We start from the raw sequence: 16262 nt of genomic DNA, 5'->3' as shown, positions 1-16262 counted from the left end.
ACCGCTTCATCACGACAGTAATGGCTCCTGTGTGACGGGCACAGAGTGCTGTTTGTGAACAACTTCCTGGAACCTGCACTTTGCACGCAGGGAAACCGAAGCCCGAAAGGCCCCCTCGTCCGGCCCCTGGGTTCAGGGCAGGGCTCTGGGCGGGTGGTGGCCGTCTCTGTGGTGGCCACCGGGAGGCCCAGCCTCTGGGTCACTCTGGCAGATAAGTCGTGTTCTTGTACTTCCAAAGCCAACATAGAGACAGACTCCTGCAAAGCAAAAGCAAAACACAAACTGAACTTAGAACAGTAAGACCGTATTTAAGAATTCATGTTTAAAGAAAGAAAATGATGATTAACCGCTAAAACATCATCATTCCTGTTACTGTAAGGTCTCAGTGTGTATTGGGGGCGTAAATGCTGGGGGCTGGGGCAGCGGGCCCCCTCCCCGAGTACTGCGGGTCTGTTGGGTGATAAAGTTGATTTAGGATAATGAGCAGACAGTAGGACCGTGTGTGATTGAAGAGTGCGTTGAGCACCATGCTCCAGACGGCAGCCCGGGCCACGGATCGAGGCTCCTGGCGGAGTATGGTGGGGGGGTGGGGGGTGGGGGTGGGGGGCTGTGCAGGCCCCGCCCACGCTGAACTCCACACACCAAAATGATCAAATAGGTCAGTTTAGTAGTAGCGAAAAAGGCAGATTGTAGGGGCAAGATCGGAAAGTACGATTGAGCCAAGCAGGTGTTTCGTGGGAAGATTACTTCTTAAAGTGAGTCAGTGAGTAACTTCTGTGATACGCAGGCGTGTTGGTCAGGACGGGCTGTGCTGTGGGAACAGACTCACGCGAGCGCCCAGAGGCTTGACTCCGCACAGCACGTTCCTCCCTGGTGGCGACCCCACCCCGAGGCCCCGCCCGGAAGGACCTACGGGGAAGGGGTGGAGCAGGAGGGGGTCCGGCGCACAGGCCCCCGACGACAGCTGCAGTACCTGAGGGGAGGGACTGGACCGGAAGAGCGGTGGACGGTCCAGAGCCGTGACGGTGACGGTGACAGTGACCGTGAGGGCAGACCAGGGAGGATGTTGCTCCTTGGCACAGATCAAAGAAATGCAGAGCCAAGGGCAGGACCTGAGCCAGTCGGGACTGAAATGGCAGACCCTGGCGGTCCTCGCCGCCCCACCGTGAGGCCCCTGAGCTGATCGGGGTTGACCGGCTTACCCAGTCACGTGCCTGAATCCACCTGCTCCTGGGTGTGGACGCAGGGACACCTGTGTCCTGAGATCCCAGCACTGGCGGTGCAGAGGCCACGCAGGTCCCGGGCAGTGTGTGCTGTGCTGGCCGTGTGGCCGTGTGTGTGGCCGGGTCCTTGGGCCTGCTCTCCCGGCTGCTCTGACATCCAAACAGGACAAGAAGGCTACACGGTCACCCATGTAAACTATTGCCGCTGAGGGCCCCGTACCCGCGACCGGGCCTCTGCTTACACGGGACAGGGGGGCGCTGAAGCTGGGCGGCGCAGTGGCACGGTTGGTGGCAAGTCAACAGGAAGGCGTGGTCTCCGTCCGTCAGCCCGATGCCGCCACCTGCCGGGCCTGGCCAGCAGCCACGCCCGGCAGTGCGGGTCAGGGCTTTCCAGAAAGGATTCTTCTTCCCTCACGAGGTAGAAAAGTAACGGGAGTCCGAAACAGAGACAGGGCTCGGAAAACCAAAAGTCTGAGCCAGCTCAGGTGTGGAGGGTGTGGAGGCCCGGCTGGGGAGGGGGTGGGGGAGCTCAGGAGGCACCCCTCGAAGGTGAGCCACGCGGAGGCAGGAAGAGCAGTGGGGCAGCCTGGGGGACAGTGAGCCCCTCGCGAGCCTCTTCGGCGCGGCCGGTCCTAAAGGACTGCTGTCGTGCGGCCCTGCCCCCCCTTCCCCCGCGACCGGACAGCTGTCACGTTGGCCCGGGGGGTCGTTGTCAGGCCCGCGGGGTCGCCGATGCACGTGACAAACCGGGCACACGCCGCCCTCAGGGACGTCCGCGGCTTCCGGGCTCTCACATGGTGCCGGGAGCCCTCCCTGTGGCGCCCCGAGGCCCGCGGGTCGGGGCGGCCTGGAGCTGCCCCTTCTCGGAGCCCCGAGCACCTCTCCTGCCGCAGGTGCCGAGGACGACCTGACGCTGCGGGCCGCGCTCTACGGCCTGCTCTTCCACTGCCACGCGGACCGCGGCGACTGGGAGGGGGGCCTCAAGGTGCTGGACGAGGCTGTGCAGGTGCTGCCAAGGACAGCCCACCGCCTGTGAGCGCTCCCCCCTCCCGGGCACCCCGTCCCCCCCTCCCTCCCGCCCTGCCGGGGGCCCCCCCCCCCCCCGACCTGCATCTGCCCCCCTGCCCACCCTCCCATTTCCACTGGCGACTCCGTTTCCCCTCTGGGAATTCAACACAAGAAGGGAGGGGACTTAAAACACACACAAGTCATGACAAAGGAAAACACAACCCAAAAACCCCCAAGTAACTCAGGTTCCGTCTTGTTTTGTCTTTGTAAGTAGGAAAATGGACAAACATTTCTTAGTTTTGGGTGCCTTCTGTATATTTAATTGTTTACCGTTCAGTTCAAGCATTAATTTCTCTCTTTTGCTTTTTTTTTTAAGCCTAATTTTCAAACACATGGTCATCGTGAAGGCCAAACTTGGCCAGAATTTTACGATGGAAATACAGAAATTCAAAGATGAAAGTGAAGATTACTTGGCACATATGTGGCACCATCTGGCCTTGAACTCCAGGAGTGTGCATGGCGAGCTGACCTGCTATCACAACGCCATCCAAGCCCTACAGGTCTGCCTGGGTGCTCGTGACGTCAGCCTCTCAGTTGTAGACGCGGGCCCGAGGAGGGAGGCCTGGGGAACCCCTGGCCCAGCGGAGGCGTGGGGCGCAGCCACAGGGAGGGGACGCGCCCTTCTGACGAGCGCAGGGCAGCAGGCAGACAGACCCCTGTCTTCCGTGGCACCTTCCAGCGTGGAGGGAGAGGCCCTGCGTGGGTGCAGCGCCCGCATTGCTGCCCCGGGGGATGGTTGTGGGGGAGGGGGTGAGGCCCGCAAAGAGGGGGTGCCCGAGGCCGGACCGGGCACAGAGGAGCAGGCTGTGTCGCCTTCTGCGATTCGGGGGTCTCGGGCTCTCTCCCCACGACGAGAATCACGGCAGACATTCGTCTCCATGCACCTGGAGTGAAGCAGGGCAGGTTTGGGGAGGGGACGACGCCTCCACGTGGCCCCACGGCCGGTGGGGGCTCTGCTGGGGGACAAAGCCGCCCCTCAGTCACGGCCCCGAGCTTGTCCTGAGGACACCACCAGCGCCAGGTAACTGACGGGGCTTTTCTGTTACTCGGAGTGTCTCTCATGGAGCAAATCCTGCCGTGAGGTTTGTCAACGGGGCCAGGGGTGCTGTGTCCCTCGGGAAGGAGTTAGCTGGGGACTGGTCAGGACACTGCTCTGGGTCCAAACACAGGCTCTGTGTGGTCAGCGCTGAGCGGCCAGTGAAGAGGCTCCTGGGACCTAGGTCCCCACCGGGTTCAAAGGGACCAGGCAGTGTGGACCCCACCCTGCAGGGAAAGGCTTCCCCGGCACCAGGCTCCTTGCAAAGGCTGTCTGTCCCCACCGACCCCAAGTCCCCTCGTTCCTCGTTTCTGGTTTCTTGGGGTGCAAGGTGTATCTTCATGAACTCACAGGGTCACGTAGCCATCACTGCCATCGGTCTGAGGACGCTTCACCACCACCCAGAAAACATGGCCCATTAGCACCCGTCCCCTCACCCACCACCGGCTGGCAGTCCGCTTTCTGTCTGTGTGGGTTTGTCTGTTTTGCATGTGTCGCACAAGATGTGTCCTTTGTGCCTGGCGTCTTTCATCTGGCATAACGCGTCCAGGCTGTCTGGGGTTATGGCTGTGTCCGAGCTTCACCCATTTCTCTGGCTGGTAAGGCTCCACTGTGTGCAGACGTTGTCAGGTAACATTTTGTTGACGGGTGTGCGTGTTGTTTCCAAGTTTAGTTCTTGTGAATGACGCTGCACGGAAGCCCCGTTTGTGTCTCCCGGGCACAGACCTAGCAGTGTATGCAAGGTGCCCGGGGAGCTCTACTGGACCTTCCGAGGGGCGGTCACGGCTCTCCAGAGCTCTTTCCCACCAGCAGTGGCGAGGGCCCCAGTGTGGCCGCGTCCTGGCCCGCACCGCCCCCTGGCTTTCCGACCTAGTGTCCTGGGGGAGACGGTGCTGTCCCATTGTGGTTTGACTTGTGCTTCCCGGGTGACTCACACATGTGTGTATTTTCTTTTTCTTTCTTTATTAATGTTTATTTATTTATTTATTTATTTATTTATTTTTAATGTTTATTTATTTTTGAGAGAGAGAGAAAAAGCACGAGTGGGGGAGGGGCAGGGAGAGAGGGAGACAGAGGATCCAAAGCAGGCTCTGGGCTCTGTGCTGATAGCAGAGATCCTGATGTGGGGCTTTAACTCACAAACTGTGAGATTGTGACCTGAGCCGAAGTCAGATGTTTAACCAACTGAGCCCCCCAGGTGCCCCCCTTTTTTTAATGTTTATTTATTTTTTAGAGAGAGAGAAAGCAATGTATTTTCATGCATGTATTGGCCATTTGTCTATCTTTTTAGCTTGAAAAAAAATTTTTTTAATGTTTATTTACTTTTTGAGAGAGAGAGAGAGACAGACAGAGACAGAGGTGTGAGCGGGGGAGGGGCAGAGAGAGGGAGACACGGAATCCGAAGCAGCTCCAGGCTCTGAGCTGTCAGCACAGTGGCTCTCGAACCCACAAACTGAACCGTGAGATCGTGACCTGAGCTGAAAAGTACGACGCTTAACCGACAGGTACCCCCTGTCTATCTTTTTCAGAGAAATGTCTATTGAGATTCCTTGCCCATTTTTTAATTTAGTTGTTTGTCTTTTTATTGTTGAGTTGTAGGACTTCCTCATGTGTCCCGGGCACAACCTCTGATGAGATAGGAGATTCGTAAATGTGTGTTGTCTTTTCAAGCGCTTTTCACTTTGTTGGTGCTGCGTTTATAGCACAAACGAGTGTAGTTTTGATGAAGTCCACTCTGTTTCTTTTGTTGCTTGTGTTTATGGACTGTGTCCCCGGAGCCATCTCATAGTCCAAGGTCACGAAGATCCACTCCTGTATTTGTTGTAACGGCTTCATTGTTTCGCTCTTACGTTCAAGTCTTGGATCCATTTTGAGTTACACTTCGTGACTGGTGTGAGCATGAGGGCGCCCCGTTTTCCCAACACCATTCGTTGAGAAGACGGTGTCCGTCATAAACCCCACCCAGGCTCTGGCACCCCCCAGCTCCCTTGCAAAGCTCTTGCCAAGCCCCCAAGACCGCCGTGGGCACCCTGAGGCCCCCCCCTCCCCGACCTGCCCCTGCCCTGCCCGGCTTCCTTCTCTGGGCTCCCAGGTCCCCCTGCCTCCCAGCCCAGCCACCCCCCCCCCGCCCCCACCGCCAACCACTTAATGGGGAGAGGGCGGGACTCAGGGCTCCGACCCCTCCATCCACGACTCCCCTCCCACCCCCGCCAGTGATCTCAACCAGAGCCAAACCCCACCCCTACCCTGAGTCTCCTCACAACTTCGTGTCTGGCCTGGACCCCCCTCCAACCTCACCTCCCATGACCCGTCGCCCGTCCCCCTCTGTCTTATTGCGTGCCAGCCCGACACCCAGAATCAAACGCCTGCTCCTCAGCGCCACCCTCCTCTGTCCTGCCTTTCCCGGCCCGCGGATGGCGGCTCCCCCCCGGCCTGGGTGTCAGGCGAGGTCTGTGGGGTTGGGGCGAGCCTGCGGGGCCCTGCAGGTGGACCAGACATCAGTTGGGCTGTCTCTGCTCCAGGAGGGGTGGGAAGCGGCAGCCCTGTCCCTCGTGCAGTGAGTTTCGACTCACTTTGTGCGGGGTTCCGGGGATGCATGCTGGACAGAACAGCCTTCTTCCCTGCCCCCGGAGCCCTGGGTAAACCACAGACCCGTCCAGAGAAAGCCTCGCATACACATTTGAATGAGTGCCCGGGGAGGCACAAAGCCGAGCACAGACCGAAGTCAGGCAGACTCAGGAGGGCCGGCGGGCGCCCGCAGCGGGGTGGGAAGGGGGCCCGGAGACTGCCCGGCTTTGGTCTCGTGACAAGACCGTCAGCAACGGAAAGGTTGTGCACGAGTGTGGACGGCATTGGGTCCCATCAGAGGATCCCGCGCCGCGAAGGTGGGTTGAGAGCCCTCCGCCCGCTTGCGGCGACGCGCTCAGTCCCAGCGTGTGGGACGCTGAGGAGTGAACACATGCCCCTTCTGGCCTTTTTGTTTAATCCCAAAGAAGCCTGAGAGTGACTGGCAAAAAGTAGAATACATCCTGGAATTCAGCGAGTGGCTGTATGACAAACAGTTTCCCATGGAGGACGTAACTTTCCACCTGACGTGGGCGATTCACATCCTGCTGGCGATGACACCTGCCAGGGACGCCCCTGAGCTGGCAGGTGAGGGTGGGCTCGGACGCCCCTCAGTGGTTATCTGCTCTGGTTCACGGTCAGCTGCTCAGTGCGCAGGGCCGCGCCCTCCCCGTGGCACCGGGGCGCTTGGGTGGGGGGCTCCCTCCTGCCTGGGACGGGCGTGTCCTCACGGCCCCCACCGGGACCTGCAGCCCCCAGCGGGCAGCCCTATGGTCCGCTGGCTAGGGGAGGAGCCCTGGACGCCCGTGCCCCCAGGTGCCCTTCAGAAGGGCCCACGCCATCCGAGCGTGGACATGCTCATGGCCGTGGGCACCCCTGTCTTGCAGAGGAACAGCTGCCCACTCAGACAGCCCCTGAAAGTCCAGTGTCCGAGGCTGCAGGGACAGTCTCCTTGGAGAAGCTTTGGAACGTGAGGCAGCTGGAGGCGCTGGCCCGCACCTACACCCTGCTGGCCCTGATGGTGTCCCCGAGCGCGGCCAGCTACCAGGACTACTGCCTCATGGCCTACACGTTCCTCAAGCGCATCTGGCAGGTGAGGCACGAGGCTGCTCCCTCCTGGGTCCCCAGCTCTTGACGGGAGTCCGAGCCTCTCCCTGTGGCCCGTGGGCCTCACCTGCTCGAGAAACCCCTCAAGGAAGGCCCGCTCCAGTGGCCGAGGCCACTCGTCTCCGAAACCCACCCAGCACCCTTGTCCGTCCGCCCAGAAGTTCCCCGGCGGGGGTGCCCGCAGCCCGTGCAAATGGAGCGGCCGGCCGACCCATGTTTGCATCTCCCTGCCCCTCGGTGGCCCAGGCACAGCAATCCTGAGCTGCCCTGCCGCTGGGCTTCCAGAATCTTCTGTGCACGGCCTGTCCCTACCATCTCTTTACAGGGCCCCCCACCCGGGGAAGCTCTTGGAGCCTCTGGTTCTTGAGGACCTCCTGCGGGCAGTACCTGCCCCCCTCAGGAATGTGCTGGGAACCTTGGCTGCGGGAAGGGCGGGCAGGACTGGGAAAGCAGTCTTCAAGATGCCCCAGCCCACTGTCCCACCACCCATCAAACAAGGATTCTTCATGCTTCTTTTAGGAGAACTGCTAGAAGTTATGTGTGTTCTATTTTTTAATTTTTTTTAATGTTTTTTTATTTATTTTTGAGACAGAGAGAGAGCATGAGGAGGGGAGGGGCAGAGAGAGAGGGAGACACAGAATCCGAAGCGGGCTCCAGGCTCTGAGCTGTCGGCACGGAGCCTGACGCGGGCTGGAACCCACGAACCGCGAGATCGTGACCTGAGCTGAAGTCGGACGCTTAACCGACTGAGACACCCAGGCTCCCCAAAGTTATGTGTGTTCTTAATTAGAGACATGAACTCACTTCACAGAGCTGACAAGCCCTCCTTGGAGGTCAGCCCCGTGTCCCCACCGCGCCCGCATCCTGGAGGCCAAATGTTCCACTCACCAAGGGATGCTGTGGTAACCCGTGCACAGGTCGGGCTCACCGACGTGGCCCTGGCACACGAGTGGCATGAGGTTGCCACTCGGAGCATTAGGACCACTGGCCGCCCTCAGATCTGAGCGTGTGCGGGGGCGTGTTCACGGCTGTTCCTCATGTTGCAAATCTGGATTTCATTTTTCACAGGTTTCTTTGTTAACAGCAGGAAAATCAATTTCAGAAAGCAGAATTCTAGCAGCAACAGCTAGCTCACATTTGCTACTGCCTAAAAAGGAGAAGGAGAAGAGGAAGGAGAAGAAGGAGAAGGAGCCAGGGAAGGAGAAGGAAAAGAAGGAGAAGGAGAAGGAGAAGGAGAAGGAGAAGGAGAAGGAGAAGGACAGAGAGAAGGGCAAAGACCCCAAGCAGGTACCCTGACAGTGGGGCTCCAGGCCACAGACTGGGGCCACGCAAGAGGGCCTGGACCCACACCAGGGCTGCCGGGCCGTCGGGAGGGTGCCCCAGGGTGTGTGCCCCCCACCCCCCGGCAGAGGGTGTGCGGGTGGGAGGGCAGCTCTCTGGAGGAGTGGGAAGACAGCTTCCTCGTCACGTGGGGCCCCACCTCGCTTGCGTGGCAGTCCTGTCCGACTGCCCTCCGGAGCGGGCGCTCCCCCTGGACTCCGGCCCCACGTCCTCCGTGCTCTCCTTTCCGCGGCGCTGGCCGGGCCTGGAGGTGCCGGTGGTGGGGGTCACCGCGAGCCGGGGTGCCTCCGGGTAGACTCTGTTGGGCGAGGGGAGAGAGCACCGTCTTCGTGCCCTCGGGAGTGACGTCAGAGCGGGTTTTGCCTGTGAAACCGAACGTGGCTCTGGTGTGGCTCACAGCCCGGGCGCCGACCCCAGGGAGGACAGACGTGTGCAGGGGTGCTCTCGGGGTGGGGCGGGGCGGGGGTGCGGGTCCGGGCGGCACCCCGCCCCCAAGGGTGCCGGGGATGTGCTGCCTTCTCAAGGCTCACCACCTGTCCGCTCGAGCTCAGCCGCCTTCCAAAGCGAGTGCGCCGTCCCCGCTTTACAGCATCCAACCGCGGTTCCTGACAAACGGCTTGAGGACTTACCGGCCAGCACAGAGGAGTGGGCTTCCTACTCCTGCCCCGAGGAAGCGATATCTGTATTTAAACAAGATAAAAGCGACTTTACCATCAACGCGTCAAGCATCCAGAAGCCGGTGAGTTGACTCAAAGAAGTGGTGTGGGCCGTGGCCACGCGCCTGCCAGCCTGCGTTCCCGAACCGTCTCCCCGAGCTGGAGCCTCCCTGTCGTGAAGTACGCCCAGAAAAGGGGCGGGGACAAGGCCTGGCCTCGCGAGGTGTCGAGGAGACACTTGTGGGTCGCCGCCCAGGCCAAGGCGCAGAACAGGTCAGGCCCGGGGACCGTCCCCAGGAACGCATTCCCGGCCACCGCTCTCCCCAGACGACTGCCGGTGTCAGCGGGAAGCATTTCCTTCCTTTCGCCACGCACCCCCCCTCCACCCTCCAGGAGCACCCCGAACACGCCAATGTAGCTGCGTGTCGGGGTATGTGGCTGCCGTGGCCGTGGCGGTCGGCACGGGCCGGGTGGCAGCAGCCTCAGACGTCTCTCCTCTCGGCCGCGGAGCCCAGGCGTCCAGAGTCCGTCTGGCCCGGCCCGAGTCAGGGCGTCAGCGGGGCCACCTTCCCTGCGGGGCTCTAGGGGAGGGACTCCCTGCCTCGCCCAGCTCCCGGGGTCCCGGCGTCTCTGGGTCAGGGCCGTGTTCCCCCCGTCTCTGTCTCCGACCTCAGGGTCCTCTCCTCTGTGTCACAGCCCTCCCCGCTTCCCTCTTACGATGACCCGTGGGGTGATGTCTAGGGCCCGTCTGCCTATGCCTGCCATGAGAATCTCTCCTTCTCAGGACTTTTTTTTCTTTTAAGTCTGGCATATGGTAATGCACCATTTCAGTTATTTCGTCCATTAATAACTAATATTTGAGAACATTTATATATTAATGGAGCTTAATCTAAGGGAAGTTCAACTTTTTTACATTTCAGTGTTGGGTATTAATTAAGAGAAATGGTAAAAATAATTACGGTCAAAATTATTACGTCAAAAATATAATAAATGCTTGGTGTTAAGTCTACATACAATTCAGTTTTTGGCATCGGGTTCTTTGGCTGCAAGAAAGAACATTCAGTTTACATCATTAAGGGGAAGATTTCTTAATGTTGGGATGGGCTCTTGGTATTTCTTCTGCTGTTGATTTTTAGCAGAGTTCTCTGATTGTATGAATGGAGTTGAGTGGAGAGGTACTGATGGTGTCTATTCCAAATAGGAGTACATACGTGATTACTGTCGTGATGAGGAGGTAGGCAGGCAATGCAACCTCTCTATATTTTTGAGGCCAGTAGGCTAAGCCTAAGGAGTTTAGCCAAGACTTAGGAAGAAAAGCCCATACAAGATAGAGTATGAAGCCAAATTGGGAGCTTAAGAAAAGAACAAAGCCGTAGTTGCCCTTTCTGGCAATGGGGGCAGTGAATTTTCCACCATTTTCCCTGTGGTTTTAGACAACCTTTCTGACCTGGGACGCCAGAGCACAGGGTCAGCCAGAATGTTCCTTTCACCACCAGAGAAGATCCCCCCTACACACACCTTTTATTTTAACTATTCTTGGGGAGCATTTATATAAGATTTTTTGTTATTTCTCCCTTAAATTTGGTAGAATTCCCTGGTGAAAACCTTTAGGCCTATTCTATGAGGGAAGGTCATAAATTATGAATATAGTTTATTTCATGGTTATACAGATCTTCAGATTTTCTGTTTCTTCTTACAATTTGATGGATTGTGTTTTTCTAGGACATTTTCACTTAATATAAAATTTCAAATGTATTGGCATAATGTTGTTCTTAATATCCTTTTATTATCTTTTAGTGACTGTAGGGTCTGTAGGGATTTCTGTGTCTTCCCACCCCTCTTTCCTGATCAATCTCACCAGGACTTATCAGTCATTAGTCTCTCAAAGAACCACATGCTTTCCAGGCCACCCAAAGACCACTAGGTTTCAATGAAGTTCCTGAAGGGGCTGCTTTACTTCTAGATCACCCTTAACTGTAAGGTGCAGCCCTTTGGGAACCAGCCGGGACATGTAGCTTTCAGTGGGCCCTCAACTCCAGTTTTTTGCCTCCACCTTACAAGAAAAAAAAAAAATCAGAAGCATCATTCAGCCTCCCAGCTTCCTCTTGAATCAGCAGACATGCCCAGGACAAATGTACCCCAATACGTGAGGCTAATTTCTCTGGACACCCATCGTCTTCCAGGTCTCGGCCCAGTGATTTTTCCCAGCATTTCCCAGTTTTCAGTGCTTTTAGTGCGTTTTAAAAATAGTTCATCCAACTTCTCTAATTTTATCAAACCTAGTTCATCTTTGTAAGCATTAGTTCTTCTCGATCTATATTCAATTTTAAAGCAGGTATTTGTGTTCCTAAAGAAAGTCTGTTTTTAATGGATCAGTAGTTTTTAGTGGAAGAAATCTAACAAAAACATTAATTTGAGTAAATATGTAAATGGATTGTTTCTTTGTTTTTAAAGTTTACTTATTTATTTTGAGAGAGAGAGCACAATTGGGGGAGAGACAGAGAGAGGGAGGGAGATGGAGAATTCCAAGCAGGCTCCACACTGTCAGCACAGAGCCCGGTGTGGGGTTCAAATTCATGAACTGTGAGATTGTGAATTGAGCTGAAATCCAGAGTCAGCCGCTCAACCAACTGAGCCACCCAGGCACCTCATAAATGGATTGTTTCTTGTGAGGACTTTTAACTGTACTTGGATGTTGAAGATTGTGGGTGATTTCACACGACAAGATAAAAGTTATTAGTGAAGAAGAGGAGGAAAGCACATCATTCATTCATTCATTCCTTCATTCGTTGTTCAACAAACACTGTTGAACACCTGCTGTGTGCTTAGAGCTGTGCTTGGAATGGAGAAGGATAGAGATTTTTGTAGAAAGACCCTAGAAGCTAGTGGTCTAACCTTCCTCCCTTCTTTGACCCTACATGTTTGTTGTGTGTTTATGTAGACATACAGTTTATATTATCTGGACCACTTGGTCAAAGCCCTGCAGAAGATGTCCCTTTACGAGCTCACCATCCCAGTCCTGCAATTGGGCGTACTAATTGCAGCCTCCGTGGTAGACAGCAAGAGCCTCAAAGATCTGTACCATCTTCGGTCAGTATAGCTGTTTTATTTTCAGGGAAACTGGGGAGCATTTGGGTGGCTAAAATGAAAATTTCCCCGAAGCAATATAAAAGCAAACAGCGTTTTCATATATCAACTCTGTAGTCAACTATTTCTATAAATAATAGTGCCTATGATTTGTAAAACCAAATAAATCAATATATTTGAACATAAAATAGTAATTTTATTTTACAATTTCTACCTGGTCTTTAAGAGAAGATCATTCTAAGGAAATGCACACTGAAGTGTTAGAATAAAGGGCCACTGTGCCTGTAGCCGACTCTCAAATCATCCAGAAGAAAATATAGGGTGTTAGGGGAGGAAGAGAAAATGGTAAAGCAAATGTGGTGAAGTGTTCACACTGAAGGAATCTGGGCGAGGGGCGTATAGTAATTGTGGTATTTGTGCCGCAAGCTTGACATCATTTCAAAATACAACATTTTACACCAGAATCAAAGTGGAGCCTCTCTCCTTGAGGGGGGAGGTGGTCAGAGCCCCAGCCACTGTGCCTGAGTTTTACCTCTGAAGGTGACCCTGAGACCATAAGGAGGTATTGAGTAAAATACACGAATGAGTATTAAAATTTTCTCTGCCTGAAATTTGGTAGAGTCACCTGTGTAATTTTGCTTGGGTTTAAACATTATTGAAAACCTCACTAAATTATACATTTCTTTTTCCGTTTACCAATTTTTATCAGGTCCCAGTACAGCCTGACTCTGATCTACCAGGTCCTGTGTAACCCCATTAACTCTCCTTATTGCCCCCCTGCCCCCAGACTTGCCCTAGTTTGTTCCGATTTGAAGTTGCAAGAAGCAGCGACTTACCATGAAGAGGTGGTCGGGCAAACATACCTTTGCAACACGGAGCAGGCCAGGTAAGGCACCTCCCCCGGCTGCTAGGTCTCCTGTCGGCGGGACACGCTCCCCTGTCCAGAAGGGACAATTTGGCCAACCTGGGGCTGCTCTCGGCTGAGTCCCCTCCGGCCCCAGGCCCCATCCTTCATCACAGCCGGACGGTGGGCTGTGGGGAGACCCTCGGCCTTGGAGGCCGTGCCTGGGGGGGGGGGTGCAGATCTGTGCCTGGGGTCAGTGCCTGGGGTGGGGGCTGTGCCTGGGAGCAGTCATGGGCATTTTCTATTACCTATAATCTCGATCTTCCTGTAGCTATTTTCATTTGTATTTCTTGACGACCGATGAAGTTGGACATTCTCAGATATTTCTCGGCCATCATATTTCCTTGGCGTCTTACTTGCGTTATTCATGTTAGCTGCAGAAAAGAAATCGCCTTGAGAAAGGAGAAAAACAAGGAACTGCTCTCCGAAGAAAGTCTGACGACGGTGCCCGAGCCCGTAACTACGGTCCAGAAAGCAGAGACAAAGCCGCTCATAGCGAAGGATCAGGTACCCACTCTGCCCGCAGCACCGTGTTCCTGGCTGGGCAGGGACGGTGCTGAGGCTGCAGCCCGAGCCACTGGCCAGGACCTGCTGTGACTGCGCTGTGCCCAAACCCTCCTGCCGGGTTTCCCGTGTCCCCTCCCTGTGGGTCCCGGACGTCTCCGGGGAAGATGGGGCTACAGACCGCCATGGAGTGCTCCCCCCAGGGGCCTGGGCAGGACTCAGAGAAGACAGGCTGGGGGCGGCACGGAGGGCCCACCAGGAAGGGCAGTGGAGGCCCGGGCAGCTAGAGAGGCAGCCCCGGAGGTCTGACCACCAAGCAGCTCTCCCCTCCACGCAGTGGGCACACTTTGGGCGGTCTTGCCCCCGAAGGAAAGTCACCGTCCAGGCCACCATGCTTGGGACACCGCTCCATACTTGGGACTCCGTTTGTGAGCCCCCAGAGTCAACCGTTTGGGACACTTGGTAGGAACGTGCCAGGAGCCCAGGTGTCTTGCTGAATTCAGGGGCTCGGTGACCCCTCCCGTGCTGGTGCGGGTGCCGCGTGGTACAGGACAGCGGGTCCACGGAGCACGGGGCTCGGGCGGGAGCAGGGGCCACCTGGTGCTGGGCGTGCTGGGCGTGAGGCAGCCGGTCAGAAGACAGAGGCCCCGGGAGACTGCACGCAGTGGAGACAGGGGGCCCGGCCCGGCGAAGCGGGTCCCCCTGGCGTGGAGCCGCGGGGGCACACGTGCCTGCCATGCCTTGCAGATCTTGAAGATAAACGGAGAGACCGGGACTGGGCTGGAGGGGACGTCCTTTCCCCTTCTGTGGACCCTCAAGGCAGAAGTTCTGCTGGAGGTGGATCTGTACCAGCCTGCGAGGCTGCTGCTGTCGGAGGCCTACCTGGCCTTCCAGGTGAGAGGCCGCCCTGCCCGCGGGGACATGCGCCCTCTGCTGGGAAGCCAGCCTGCTGCTTGCCATTCTGGAACGCCCATCTTAGATTTGTATCTGAGTCTCTGCCCTTTGCCTGACGTTCCTCTGGTTTCCTTGCCTTCTGTACACAGAGTTTGCTAACATCCCTGCTTCCCATGGCTGCCGTGGGCCTGATTCCACGGCCGCTTTCTCTTGGATGGTAGGGCTCCTAGCGGGCCGTTCAGCATTGCGTTTCCTGCCGTCGTGTGTGGAGGCTGAGAGCCTGGAGGCTCGGGCTGAGCCCCCCCACCCATGAGTTCTGTCCTGTCTCCTCAGGTGTGGGCCCTGCAGGTGTCTGGGGCCTCTCCAGGGCCTCCCTGGAAGCCTGGGGTTTTCCGAGCCCCCTTGGAAAGGCTGGCACTCGGGCCTGGCTGTTCAGATCTTCGCTCGGCTCCTTAGGCCCCACTACTCCGTCCGCTGGGCTTCTTGAACCTGTTCTGTCCTCGAGCACAGATCTTTGGTCCTCCTGGTGTCCCCCATGAGCGGCCCTTCTAGTGCCTGGAGGCCACAAGCCCAGCCTCCCCTCCCATGCTGGGCCTTTGCTTTTCTCCTGGGCTGTGTCCCCATGAGCATGGATGCCCACGTGTGCTCCCCTCCTCCGAGATCGTGGCCCTCCAATGCCTGCGGATGGGTGGTTCTACCTGCGTCCGGCTCTGAGAACTGTGTCCACTGGGGAACCAGGCAAAGCTACAGAGCCAGACAGGTGGTCAGAGACAGAGAAGTCCCCGATAAAGGCACAAAACTTCAAGGCGTGGGAGGTTCAGGCAGCGGGGACAGGCGTGCGGGTCTCGGCCAGCAGGAGAGCTGTGTGCAGGCCTGGTGGCCAGATAGGCGCGTGCGGTCCAGACTCCAGGGCCAGGAGGGGTGCGAGGGGTGGGGCCCGAGAGGCCGCAGCGCCCCTGCTGGCCACGGCCTCTTCTGAGAGCCCCTGGGGCAGAGTCAGTCCCCAGGGCGTGGCTGGGCCACCTTTGCCACCTCCAGGTGCCACCCCGCCCCTCCTGAACCTGACACGGGTCCCACATGCCCACGGGTCTTTCCCTCCCGGCCATCCACTGCCCTGAGCCACCCACCCCATGGCCGCGCCTCTGTGGGGCCACAGCAGTCACAGCCTGGTGACATGTCCATGAGATGTCTGCAGGTACGGGCCCCGCTTCCGTCCACGGCAACCCGCCATCAGCCTCTTTGCCGTGGCTCCACCGGCCAGCACCCCCCCCCCACCCCCCACACGTCCGCCTCCCGTAGGCACCTCGTCGCCCTCCCCGCCTCCAGCCTGCATTTGCCGTCCAGAGCCCCGGCTCTTGGGACAGCAGGCCCCAGGCCCACCAGGCCCTCAGTCTGTTTGGGCTACGTGCTGGCTGCCCTGTCCGGGGCCACCTCGGACTGCCGCTGTTCCGGCCTGCGTCCTCCTGCCGGCTGTGGGTCAGAGGCCAATAGCACCCCCGCCCCACGCCCAGGCCACCTGCGCCATGCGCAATGAGTGGGGGATGAGACAGCCCTGGCCAACTAGGGTGCAAAATCTGCTCACCTGCCGGCCCTTGGCCAGCATCTGGACGGGGGCTCCTGGGCAGCGGGGGAAGGGGAGGGACACTGGAACCTGCCGCTAAGGGGAGGGGGCTTCCCAGGGCCCTTGGCACTGTTGGAACCCTGGAAGTGGTTTCAGCACAGGTACAGGCCTCAAGCCCCCCCGCCCCCCGTGCCCTGAGGGCAAATATGGGGCCTCCTTCAGAGGTCAGGGAGCAGCCCAGTGGACACGGTGCGGGAAGGCCTGGTGCCCGGAGCTGCTGTCTCTGTCTCTGTCTCTCTCCCCCTCCCGACCCCCG

At 57.5% G+C, this 16262-nt stretch overlaps 1 protein-coding gene and 1 pseudogene across 5 annotated transcripts in view; one reads left to right on the top strand and one right to left on the bottom strand.

The window, feature by feature from the left end:
• CFAP46 (cilia and flagella associated protein 46) overlaps nt 1-16262 on the top strand; it is a 96246-nt gene that overhangs the window by 45520 nt on the left and 34464 nt on the right. For all 5 annotated transcript variants that reach the window (XR_009252785.1, XM_058698213.1, XM_058698211.1 and 2 more), the window contains 10 exons: nt 2117-2255; nt 2608-2791; nt 6321-6480; nt 6780-6985; nt 8068-8286; nt 8930-9079; nt 11938-12086; nt 12871-12969; nt 13362-13494; nt 14239-14385. Coding sequence is in view for 4 of the 5 variants with exons in the window: in XM_058698213.1 (XP_058554196.1) it covers nt 2117-2255; nt 2608-2791; nt 6321-6480; nt 6780-6985; nt 8068-8286; nt 8930-9079; nt 11938-12086; nt 12871-12969; nt 13362-13494; nt 14239-14385 (1586 nt within the window). In the remaining variant the exon portion in view is untranslated. The remainder of the gene's footprint in view (nt 1-2116; nt 2256-2607; nt 2792-6320; nt 6481-6779; nt 6986-8067; nt 8287-8929; nt 9080-11937; nt 12087-12870; nt 12970-13361; nt 13495-14238; nt 14386-16262) is intronic.
• LOC131493616 (phosphatidylinositol N-acetylglucosaminyltransferase subunit P-like) lies at nt 9963-10491 on the bottom strand (annotated as a pseudogene).

The sequence above is a fragment of the Neofelis nebulosa genome, chromosome 13, assembly GCF_028018385.1.
Source record: "Neofelis nebulosa isolate mNeoNeb1 chromosome 13, mNeoNeb1.pri, whole genome shotgun sequence".
Classification (NCBI taxonomy): Eukaryota; Metazoa; Chordata; class Mammalia; order Carnivora; family Felidae; genus Neofelis; species Neofelis nebulosa.
Note: the sequence above shows the minus strand (reverse complement) of the source record. Positions and strands in the feature narration are given on the sequence as shown.